This window comes from Ranitomeya variabilis, chromosome 2 (assembly GCF_051348905.1).
Source record: "Ranitomeya variabilis isolate aRanVar5 chromosome 2, aRanVar5.hap1, whole genome shotgun sequence".
NCBI lineage: Eukaryota > Metazoa > Chordata > Amphibia > Anura > Dendrobatidae > Ranitomeya > Ranitomeya variabilis.
The window spans coordinates 49,965,929-49,978,943 of record NC_135233.1 but is presented as its reverse complement, the minus strand read 5'-3'; the positions used below and the strand labels follow the sequence as shown (position 1 = coordinate 49,978,943).

Below are 13,015 nucleotides of genomic sequence, written 5' to 3'. Positions count from 1 at the left end.
CGACCGCAACGTACACCCCTGGTTACTTGTGTCCCCTAATGAAGGCTCCAAGAAAGAGAGATTTTACAGTGATTACCAAAGTACCTTCTTTTTCCTCCTCTTTCCTGTAATGTGACTGTCTGCAGCAGGAGCCTCTCCCCTCTGCAAAAAAAAAAAGTCTCTTGGAACGTTAATCAGGAGATTAACTTTTTTACTGACATGGTGTAATAAGCCTTTTCCTAACACTATAAACACTTCTCTTTTTCTAACTTTTAGGTTTTTCGTAGACTTGTATGTCACCAGAGACCACCACTTTCTCACCATTAATTGTAATAGTAAAACGTCTTCTGAGGTCTGGCTTATTGACTGTTGTGCCCCTTTCAAGCCCCCGGTCCTGGTGCAGACAAGACTGCCTGGTGTTATTTATCACGTGGAGCACAAGAATGGCTTTCTCTATATACTCACAACATACGGAGAACCGGCAGAGTACAAGGTAATTTCTGTCTGCAAAACAGGTCAGCAGTATAGCAAAATAATTCAGAAAGGCACTAATATACAGGTTATGATGGAGGGTATACCTGGGGTCACTTATGATAATGCATTCATTGGGGGAAGGGCCGAACATTGGAAAATTACACCCGTGACTTGACACTTATAAGGTTTATTCCCATCTTCATAGATGGATATTATTGGATAGTCATGAGTAAGGCTGCCTAGTGCATTCGAACCGCGTCGACTGGGTCATGTCGACAATGTACATTTTTCTTTTGTATGCACTATAATTTCTTTAGAAAAAGAAAAGGAAAATCCAGTCCTGTTGAGCCGGACTCCAGTGTTTTCTATTATCGGATAGACCTCGTAAATACGCTAACATTTGCAATTTACTCCTTTTTTAAAATTTACATCTGCTCTTGAGATATTGACCGTTTTCAATTGTTTATATCTTGTCTAGGAGAGCAATCCCCGCTGCTGTCTAGCGTGTTGTAAGCATTGCTTTAAAGCTTAGCAGGATTAGGAGGCACCTGAGCTCTCCATCAATCCTGGCCAGCTTCATAACAGTGCTCACAAGCTCAATAGAAAAGAGCTTGTGACTACTGCTGGTTATGTTTTGCTGTCTAGTGGCGGTGGTCGGTCTCCTAGGCAACAAGCTGTAAACAAGTGTTAATATCTCTAGAACAGACGAACATTTTAATAAGCAGTAAATTGCAAAAGTGCTTGAATTTACAAGCTCTGACAGTACTCACATATGAAAATGGGAATAACCTCTTTAAAGGGGGCGATCAGCAAGTCACACATAGGAAGAACAACCACGAGGGTGTGATAAATCATCTATATTAAAAATGTACGAAAGTGAAGAAGGAAAAAAAGTTGAAGGAATTGCTCTATATAGATCCATGTGTCTTTGCTGCTGTGTCTGGACATCTAACCTCAGACGTCTCCATTTCTGTTGCAGCTCATGAAGGCTCCGCTACACAGTGGTGTACAGCACTGGACGCCCATATACCAGTTACCGGCAGATTCCCGGCTGTTGGACATGGAGATGTTGGAGGATCATTGTGTCATGTTCCTAAGACAGAGCAATGAGCTGCACGTGGCCGTGACTCCCCTCTCCGGAGAGACGGTTCCTCGCTCTGTAAAGGTGCGCTCTCTCCTATAACCAGGTCAGATTAGCAGTGCACTAGGCAGGATGCAGCAGACCCCCATGATGCAGCATGGGTGCAAAATACTGATGGAGCAACTACTCACAAACCTTCCAATTCATGGAGGGGGGTGGCTGTGTAATGTTAAACATGCGCACAGATGGAGCTTACATAGGACGCCAGTCACACAGGTACATGTGATCCAGTGTCCGGCTTACAGCCTATTGATGGCGGCAGGCTGACCAGCACTATATAAGTGCACCCCACAAGGCAGACACCCAACCAACACTAAAGGGCCTGGCTGCATCCTGCATTAAAAATGTGCAATTAAAAGATAAAAAATGGTGAGGTATTGGTCGGTATTTTAGTCAAATTGCGCAAACTCGCAACCCGCGTCATGGGTCCTCATATTACGAGTCCGAACACTAAAATACGTTGTATCCAGGATTCTTCAGCTGGTCCTGGGCATCCTGAGCTTGGTATTAGTCTAAACACTTGGACGGAACATGTTGGGCTCTATTGACTTACATTACATTTTACCGTAAACTATAGCGGTCTCTTCACACAAGGCCAAAAGAAGCACACGGTCTTGCCATCCTTCAAAACCTTTTAAAACTACTTTTGGTGCACATATCTGTGTGCAGGGAATGTCTTGATTCTCCTGCTCTGCAACTTGTCATCCATGTTTGTTTGTTTTTTTCTTAATGGACCGTTCCTCTTTATTGACATTCTGCCAGCACTATCAGTACAGTAACTTCCTTTTTCCACATTTCTCAGCATGTCTTGTTCTTGTATTTGTCATTGCCCAGTAGCTTTGTCACCTGAAACTGAAAGCCTTTATGCTATGTCTGTATTCAGTTTGCCAGACAGAAGAGCAGAGACATAGTGATGTAGCTTGGGGGGAGGTGCTGAGATAATGGGAAGTTTTGGGGAGCAACTAATTGGTCCTCTGCCTGCTCATAGTTGCTATATTGCTGGTATAGGCTACGGATCTGACTGAGGGATGTCCCCACCACTTATGGTCTTGGCTGAGACCACTTGGACACATGGGAGGGGAGGCACAATGGTAAGCATCATTTGTTTCTTTCTTTTATAAAGATCTGTTCACAACAACAACTTTTTAATGAGTCCTAAAATCCTTCTATAAAACGTTCCCTCTGAGCAGCATCATTGTTTGGTGCTGAGCTTATGTTGCTATAGCTGCTTTCTACCGTAGCAAATGGATGGAACGCTGGTCTGGGCCATATAACCCCTTAGAAGCTGTGGTCAATAGTGCAGCACCCAAGGTGGTTTGTAAGCTTATTATTGGAAGATGGTTTAAAAAAAAATAATTTAAAACCCTACGTATATGGTAGTGCCACATCCATACGAAACCAACTTGTAGCAACAACAAAACCATTATGGGTTTATTGTTTTTGTTTTTTTGTTTTTATCATGCCTCAAAAAAAATAAATAAAATAACCAGTGGCCAAAAAAGTCATATGAACCCCACCACAGTGCCTATAAAATGTTTGCGTCCTCTAACGAAAAAAAAAAACGAGCTTCTGTAAAGAGAAATTAATTTATCTTGGAATAACAGATGAGCGTTCTAAGAAATGATGCCCCAGAATTATTGTTTTTTTTGGGGGTGGGGTGGGGAATAAAAGTATTAGCTCAGATGTGATTGGAGAGGTGTCAGGTTTTCTCTTGATAGACTGTGTGTAATGCATCATCTCTCCTGTGGCGGCGCTGCAGGGAAAGTAGACTCCTCCTACTGGACTCCTCCACAGGTACAGTTGATCTTTGGCTGTCCCAGCTGCCGATTTACCCTGTGCTCAGCATTATGCCAGGTTCATCGACCTAACAAAAAGCAGACTTCTCCAGCGCGACCAAAACTTCTGAAAGACTGACCAACAAGTTGTACGATCACTGCCCTCCAAAACCTAATGTGCATAAAAAATGTGTGGTTTCTATAACCGACCATTGATTCTCCTCTTACACAAGTCATTATGTTTTACTGTCATTTTCTTAAAATAAAAATAAAAAAAAATTCCCCTCAATTATTCCAGGTAAATGCATCCACCATTGCAATATCTACACCCCATTTATATACCGTACTTCCCTCTTCTAAAAAAAATAAAAAATCGCCCTTTAGATTAGCCTCTATCAGCTGTGGTTCTTATATATATATATATATATATATATATATATATATATATATATATATATATATATATATATATATATATATATATATATATATATATATATATATATATATATATATACAGATAGGTCCATATATATTTGGACAGAGACAACATTTTTCTCATTTTGGTTATAGACATTACCACAATGAATTTTAAACAAAACAATTCAGATGCAGTTGAAGTTCAGACTTTCAGCTTTCATTTGAGGGTATCCACATTAAAATTGGATGAAGGGTTTAGGAGTTTCAGCTCCTTAACATGTGCCACCCTGTTTTTAAAGGGACCAAAAGTAATTGGACAGATTCAATAATTTTAAATAAAATGTTCATTTCTAGTACTTGGTTGAAAACCCTTTGTTGGCAATGACTGCCTGAAGTCTTGAACTCATGGACATCACCAGACGCTGTGTTTCCTCCTTTTTGATGCTCTGCCAGGCCTTCACTGCGGTGGTTTTCAGTTGCTGTTTGTTTGTGGGCCTTTCTGTCTGAAGTTTAGTCTTTAACAAGTGAAATGCATGCTCAATTGGGTTGAGATCAGGTGACTGACTTGGCCATTCAAGAATATTCCACTTCTTTGCTTTAATAGACTCCTGGGTTGCTTTGGCTTCATGTTTTGGGTCATTGTCCATCTGTAGTATGAAACGACGACCAATCAGTTTTGCTGCATTTGGCTGGATCTGAGCACACAGTATGGCTCTGAATACCTCAGAATTCATTTGGCTGCTTCTGTCCTGTGTCACATCATCAATAAACACTAGTGACCCAGTGCCACTGGCAGCCATGCATGCCCAAGCCATCACACTGCCTCCGCCGTGTTTTACAGATGATGTGGTATGCTTTGGATCATGAGCTGTACCAAGCCTTCGCCATACTTTTCTCTTTCCATCATTCTGGTAGAGGTTGATCTTGGTTTCATCTGTCCAAAGAATGTTTTTCCAGAACTGTGCTGGCTTTTTTAGATGTTTTTTAGCAAAGTCCAGTCTAGCCTTTTTATTCTTGACACTTATGAGTGGCTTGCACCGTGCAGTGAACCCTCTGTATTTACTTTCATGCAGTCTTCTCTTTATGATAGATTTGGATATTGATACGCCGACCTCCGGGAGAGTGTTGGTCACTTGGTTGGCTGTTGTGAAGGGGTTTCTCTTCACCATGGAGATTATTCTGCGATCATCCACCACTGTTGTCTTCCGTGGGCGCCCAGGTCTTTTTGCATTGATGAGATCACCAGTGCTTTCTTTCCTTCTCAGGATGTACCAAACTGTACATTTTGCCACTCCTAATATTGTAGCAATTTCTCGGATGGGTTTTTTCTCTGTTTTCACAGCTTAAGGATGGCTTGTTTCACCTTCATGGAGAGCACTTTTTACCGCATGTTTACTTCATAGGAAAACCTTCCAAATGCAAGCACCACACCTCAAATCAACTCCAGGCCTTTTATCTGCTTAGTTGAGAATGACATAATGAAGGGATTGCCCACACCTGTCCATGAAATAGCCTTGGAGTCAATTGTCCAATTACTTTTGGTCCCTTTAAAAAACAGGGTGGCACAGGTTAAGGAGCTGAAACTCCTAAACCCTTCATCCAATTTTAATATGGATACCCTCAAATGAAAGCTGAAAGTCTGAACTTCAACTGCATCTGAATTGTTTTGTTTAAAATTAAATTGTGGTAATGTCTATAACCAAAATGAGAAAAATGTTGTCTCTGTCCAAATATATATGGACCTAACTGTATATATATATATATATATATATATATATATATATATATATATATATATATATATATATATATATATAAAATATATTTATAATATCTGCTATCAAATTGTAATATTTTGAAAAATGGCCGTCTTGGCTTTTCAGCAGCTTGCAGAGATTGAATGCTGATTTTTCTATTTTATTTTTTTTTTCTCCCCCGCCCCCCTTTCTTTCCTTGAGAATCTTACACATAATAGCTACAAACCTCCAAGTGTACATGAGCCAAGAAAAAGGGTTATTGTGTTCTTCAATGGTTTTTCTTCAGCTCTCCGATCCAAGGCACCAATTTCAAGTGACTGAATGCTAAAGAGCCTAACCTGTAGCACGAGATCGCTAGCGGGAATCAAACTGGCTAGATTACAAGAGCGGCTCGGTCAGGGCGTATAATCAGAGACGGAGCGGGGGAAATAATAGGACTGAATAGAATTGCTTGCTGAATATAATGTTATTTAACTAGAATGGATTATTTTCAGAATTTTTTTTTTTTTATGCCCCCTAAAAGCATTACTTTGCTCAAAAATCATAGTCGTTGACGGTAAATTGGTGTTCCGAGAATTTCTCATCTCATTATTTATTTTTTTTAATTTTTTTTTTTTTTTTTTTTTTTTTAACAGATGGAGAATAATCTGGGGTCCACCTAAAACAAATATCTGTTCTTCTGTGGCAACACAAATGTCAAAAATAAAAATAAAGGGCAACTCCACTAATACAGTAAAACTGTATTCTGGTTGTGGTTTGCTATCTTAAGTATATGTAATATGAGTTAGTCCTAGCCATTTTATTTTTTTATTTTTTAAATCAAACACGCCTTATGGTTCGAGATGGGGTGTTTGGTTTTTTTTGTTTTTTTTTAGGGTTTTTACTAAAGGGGCATTGTTTACAAGCTAATACAGCCTGAAGATCCGCCCCAGAGCTGCCTAAGGACATGCCCCCAAGGATCCCATAAAGATTACCCCAAATTCAAAAAGCCCATAAATCCAGAACCATCTGATGGATTAAAAAAATAAAACTAAAAAAAAAATAGACTGTAAGTAGTGGAAATAAAAATAAGTGCCAGAAAACGGCAACTTTTGACCTGGCGGCAGATCCTCCTTTAAGGGCAGCAGGACACAATAACAGATCTGAATCGCTGCCTGACCTCACTTTCAGTAGGTAGTTTTTTTTTGGGTTTTTTTTGCTGATGAAATGTGACTTTAAATATCACTTCACAGAGCAAATTTAATTTGACAAGTAAATCATGACTTGTTTCGTAGTTTGCTTTTTAATTGAAATGGTGATTGAATTTCATTATAGTGTTTAAATAAAAAGGTTATTAACAAGTTGAGTGCAATGAACCATTTATGCTCTGCCTCTGTCAACCAGGGTTTTGTTCTGTGAGCGGAAGCCTTTCTTTTGCTCTGATATCCTTATATATAATTATCATATGAATTGAGGTGAAACAGCTTTCCAGATTAAATCTATCGTACGTAGACTGGGATTTTTTTTTTTTTAAAGGGTGATTGGAAAACGATGAATTTTTCTAAATAAATTAAAAAATATATATATTTTTATTATTTTTATTATTATTATTTTTTTTTTTTGCCTTCTCATACTTTTCTGTAGCTTCCATCTTGGGCCTGTGCATTACAAGCTGATTTGCACCCAGAGGAGAGGACGAGCACGCTCTGCTTTTACCTGGAGTCTCCTGTTCATCACCCGGTCATGTTTGCTTATTCTGTGCCAGAAAACAGATTGTCTGTAGAAGCCGATTACAACGGAGAAAAAAGCGAACCTCGCATTGTGAGATTGAAAGCCAAGAGTAAGGTCTGCATTCATTCTTTTACTAAGGGTCATAAAAAGAAAATTGCTAAAGCATTACAAAAGGAAAAATGGGATGAATGCACAGTGTTCAGCCTGTAAATTTCCAATTTCCTCCCTTCTTAAAGTTGGTTTTGCGTGTTGTCTTTGAAGAAAGGCGAGTGCAACCATTTAACACCATTTTATTTTTTATTTTTTTTAGACACATACAAATTGGTGGCATGATACTATGTAATAATCTCTCCTACGCCTCATTGGGGGACACAGACCGTGGTGTATGCTGCTGCTGCTGCTGCTGCTGCTGCCACCACCACCACTAGGAGGCTGACACTAAGTGATACAAAGAAAGTTCGCTCCTCCCCTGCAGTATACACCCTCCTGCTGGCTCTCAGCTCCTCCCCTGCAGTATACACCCTCCTGCTGGCTCTCAGCTCCTCCCCTGCGGTATACACCCTCCTGCTGGCTCTCAGCTCCTCCCCTGCGGTATACACCCTCCTGCTGGCTCTCAGCTCCTCCCCTGCGGTATACACCCTCCTGCTGGCTCTCAGCTCCTCCCCTGCAGTATACACCCTCCTGCTGGCTCCCGGCTCCTCCCCTGCGGTATACACCCTCCTGCTGGCTCTCGGCTCCTCCCCTGCGGTATACACCCTCCTGCTGGCTCTCGGCTCCTCCCCTGCGGTATACACCCTCCTGCTGGCTCTCGGCTCCTCCCCTGCGGTATACACCCTCCTGCTGGCTCTCGGCTCCTCCCCTGCGGTATACACCCTCCTGCTGGCTCTCGGCTCCTCCCCTGCGGTATACACCCTCCTGCTGGCTCTCGGCTCCTCCCCTGCGGTATACACCCTCCTGCTGGCTCTCGGCTCCTCCCCTGCGGTATACACCCTCCTGCTGGCTCTCGGCTCCTCCCCTGCGGTATACACCCTCCTGCTGGCTCTCGGCTCCTCCCCTGCGGTATACACCCTCCTGCTGGCTCTCGGCTCCTCCCCTGCGGTATACACCCTCCTGCTGGCTCTCGGCTCCTCCCCTGCGGTATACACCCTCCTGCTGGCTCTCGGCTCCTCCCCTGCGGTATACACCCTCCTGCTGGCTCTCGGCTCCTCCCCTGCGGTATACACCCTCCTGCTGGCTCTCGGCTCCTCCCCTGCGGTATACACCCTCCTGCTGGCTCTCGGCTCCTCCCCTGCGGTATACACCCTCCTGCTGGCTCTCGGCTCCTCCCCTGCGGTATACACCCTCCTGCTGGCTCTCGGCTCCTCCCCTGCGGTATACACCCTCCTGCTGGCTCTCGGCTCCTCCCCTGCGGTATACACCCTCCTGCTGGCTCTCGGCTCCTCCCCTGCGGTATACACCCTCCTGCTGGCTCCCGGCTCCTCCCCTGCGGTATACACCCTCCTGCTGGCTCCCAGCTCCTCCCCTGCAGTATACACCCTCCTGCTGGCTCTCAGCTGACCAGTTCTTGCTTAGTGTCTGTATGAGGCACACAGGTCTTTTACTTTTCTGTAAATTTTTTAATTAAACAGAGTGAAGGGGCGACGGTTCCTTTCAAGGTTCCGATCTCCCCCGAATCATCAACAGGCAAGAACGCGGAGTGTCCCTCCCCGTACCCTCTCCTGCGACGTGGGAAGCCATGCCTGAGCTCACTTCAGGGGCGACTGTTCCTTCACGGTCCCGATCTCCCCACACCAGCAGCAGGTGACCACATGGAGTGTCGCCTCCACGTATTCTCTCCTGGAGCCAGGCCTAATGCCGGACAACTGGCCCTGTCCATCTGGTGGCTGAACTCCGTGGATGTACAGAGGCCCCTCTCTATGGCATCCGAGCAGCCCCCACTGTCCCACCACTGTGAAAGCGGATGGCACAAGGAGGGGGACGGTTCCTCTCCACCTCCCTAACAAAGGGATGATGGATTGAGGTTTACCCCTGCACCGTCCACGCTGCAATACCCGACCTGCAGCAGAACAGTAGAGTGCGCGCACTTTCCTCAGCGCTGAAACCCAGTCATCGCTGCAGCTCCATGCCAGGACGCGCACCGATGGTGAGTGGATCCAGCCAGCGATGACCTCTGCAGTGGGATATTCACATGCTGACAGGCAGCCTTAGCTTCCCGGTGGCCCACCTCCCTGAGGTAACGCTCCGGCCAGCTGCAAAAATTTAGCCCACGGCTTCGGCCGATGTGTAGGCCGCATCCCGGTAGCTGCGCCCGCGCTTCTTCCCTGACATGGGAGCGATCTCTTCCCTCGGCAATGCTGTTATTGCTCACGCCGGCTGCAGAAATTTAAGCCCCGGCTTGGGCCTATTCATGGAAGTCAGAGGCTCCGCCCACATACTGTCTGTGGCTCTGCCCCCCAAATTGGCGCCTCGCACTCTCTCTCTGCGAGACTTTACTACCTCTGCAACTCCCGGTGGCCATCCTGGTCCACCCTGCCGGCGCAGGCACGCACGCACGCGATGGTTTTAGATTAAAGGGGCACAGCGACTCTGCAACCGAGTAAGGAAGTACTGCATAAAGGTGCATATTCCCTGGTCTTAAAGGCACAGGACCAGTATTCCCTGGTCTTAAAGGCGCACAGGACCAGTATTCCCTGGTCTTAAAGGCGTACAGGACCAGTATTCCCTGGTCTTAAAGGCGCACAGGACCAGTATTCCCTGGTCTTAAAGGCGCACAGGACCAGTATTCCCTGGTCTTAGAGGCGCACAGGACCAGTCCGAAGCCGGTCACCTTAAATGAGCTCAGGAGCCCTCCGCCGCCGATCCCAGCTTATCCAGAGTACCTAGTTCCCTGAGTGGGCTTCGTCACTGCCGCAACCTATGGATTCTCTGACAAGAGATTGAATCCCTCCGTGTACCCCCTGTGGCTCGGAGTGCTCGCAGGAACAATATAGATGTCCCTTTCCTTCATGCGAGCCGTCGGCTAGCAGGGGCCGTAACTTTTCTTGAAACTTACACGCGCCTAGAAAACGGAAGCTTCCTTTCCTGATCCCTCACCAATGATTTGCGGAGAACAAGTCATTGAATATGGATCGGTTATTGCCTTGGTTCTGGACTCACCAGAACTTCAGAAAAGGATGGATTTGCCTATTTATATCATCAAACAATCTCTGTAGATTGACGAGGACTTCGGTTCTACTTTAGATCACGCAGCGTCCCTCTTGAGGAAACTAAACTCCCTCGCAGAGCATTTGCCATTCACCCGGACAGGTAGCGTCCGGATAAGCGATTCACTGGACAGAAGCCTCTGCAAGCGCAGTATCCATTTTTCAGCCAATATGCAAACACGCGGGGTGTCCACTTCACGTATACTCGCCTAAGACGTGAGATGCCATGCTTGGTCTGATTCTTAAGGGCGACGGGTCCTCTTAAAGGGCACTCATCTCCCCACACCATTGATAGACAAGCACATGGAGTGTCGCCTCCATGTATCCTCTTCTACAGCCAGGCCTAATGCCGGACTGTGACGGCGTGTACGGCAGAGCAAGAAGGGACAACAGGCCAAGGGATGATTCCACAGATTTATTATCAAGAACGCTGGAACAACACATGCAGGTAGATCTACAGAGTCCACAATTAGTCCAACGGAACAGGTTCGGTGGCACCTCCCGATAATCCTTGTGCCAGCTAACAAAGCAATAGTCCACACGAGTCCAAGGGATCCCAAAACAATCTCACGAACGACGAGATATGTCCTCAGCTCAAGTCTCACCCCGTTCGCTTCCGCAGTCCCAGATGGACGTGGGGTCTTGCCGCAGCTAAGAATCCCCACTCCTTCTCCTTCAAGGATCAACTCACATCTGATCTCGAAATAAGAATGGATTGTCTGAGCTCCTGGGATCCGCCCATGAAGGGGGGTAGGGGTCACACTGTCCATCAGAAGATTCTAGACTGGTCGGCTCCACTTAGTCTATGTAGTATGTACATTTGACTAGCCACCTGCTGTGAGGAAGAATGGCTATTCCTTCACTAGTGATGATGATAAAGCTTAATTACATTATAGCTTAGGGCTGCAAGTATTGGGGGGAAGGAGACATATTGTTACAGGTGAACTCCCAGCACAAGAAAATACATAAATTACAGCTAATAGAAACCAGAGAACAGTTACATACATCAAATGGCATATTATTCAAATACAGGACTGGGCAAAAGTACATATCATGACACGGACAACCAGCCCTGTCCACCCAGGGACCTTAACTCTGTGGATATACAGAGGCCCCCCTTTTTGGCATCCAAACACACCCTCTGCATCTCCACTATTTAGCAGATGATGCAAGAAGGCGGACGATCCCTCTCCACTTCCCTGTTAAGAGGATGGTGGATCGAGGGTTCATCATTTTATCTCCGCACCATCAAAAGAGTGGCGATAGTAAGAGACGGTTTTTCCTAACCTTCTGCATGCAGCCGCGCATTCTGCCACTTGGCATATTACCGGGTAGAATCTCCTGTGTTATACCTACCAGTATCCCTACCCAATGGGTCATCAATTTAAAAATACAACGTACTGTCAGATAGCAAATCTAGTTTGTTCCGTCTTGCGGCCTCCAGTTCAGCGTTCTACCCTCCCTTAGCCGCCACATGTTACTAGATCAATGGTCTCTTGGTCAGAGACCTTAACTATTTTGATTTCCTATAGACTCAACCAACAGCGGATCAGTTATCCAGGACGGTCTAGATCTAAGGGATCTTGGTTCCAAAATAGGGACCGAAAAGTAAGACCGACCCTGAACCTCAAACTTCTACCAAGCTTGACAAGGTCCCCCTTCTTCAGATGGAGTTCCTCTGCTCAGCCATTACTTCAACGGAAAAAGGTGGAGTTTCTGGCATCCCCCAACATTCGGGATGCTTACCTTCACATTCCTATGTTTTACCCTCTTCAAAAATTCCTTTGCCTTCCCTTTCACGAACAGCATTTCCAAATCACGACCTTGTTCTTCCGCCTTGCTACTGCACCCAGTGTTCTCATGGGTTATGGCGGCTGTCACATTCCTCTTGCACCCTAGAAGCATGGTCGTCCTGCCCTATCTGGTCGACTTTCTAGCCGCTCTTCCAGCCCTGTGCTGAGTCGTCTATATCTCTTGCTATACCCTCTCTCTCCTGGGCTGGCAGCTAAACTTAGACAAGTTTTTTTCCTCATTTCCAGCCCAGCAGATATCCTTTTTTGAGGATGATCCTGGAATCTTCCAGAAGGTTGGTGATTCTCCCTTGAGACAAGGCCGTGACCCTTCAACAGGGAGCTTGCGCACTTGTTCACTCATCCCCTCATTCCATTTCATTTGCTAGGAGGGTTCTGAGGAAAATCTGTGACCACAATGGAAGCGTTTTCCTTCGCTCCTCTCGTTTTTCTGCAGGTCAATCAGACTTTCAGAGGGTAGTCTCTGAGCTCCTTCTTCATCCAGGGGAGACCTTTCTCCCGGTTCAATAGTAGTAACTACCGATGCCAGTCCTCTTCTCCTGATCATTGTTCTGGGGATCCGAACGGTACGGCTAGTTCTACTGCAGGTCCCCTGCCTTCTGTCACCCCATCCGTTTCAATCGAACAATCCCACGTCTGTCCCATACATCAATCATCTAGCAGGTACCCACGGTCAGGCGTCATGGCCGAGGTACCTCACATTCTCTATTGGGCCACGATCTATCATTTGGTGATCTCTGCACTA

At 45.4% G+C, this 13,015-nt stretch overlaps 1 protein-coding gene across 2 annotated transcripts in view; it reads left to right on the top strand.

Annotated features, from left to right (window-relative positions):
• PREPL (prolyl endopeptidase like) overlaps positions 1-13,015 on the top strand; it is a 68,465-nt gene that overhangs the window by 39,066 nt on the left and 16,384 nt on the right. For both annotated transcript variants that reach the window (XM_077282403.1, XM_077282402.1), the window contains 3 exons: positions 256-472; positions 1,433-1,618; positions 7,170-7,370. In XM_077282403.1, coding sequence (XP_077138518.1) covers positions 256-472; positions 1,433-1,618; positions 7,170-7,370 — 604 coding nt within the window. The remainder of the gene's footprint in view (positions 1-255; positions 473-1,432; positions 1,619-7,169; positions 7,371-13,015) is intronic.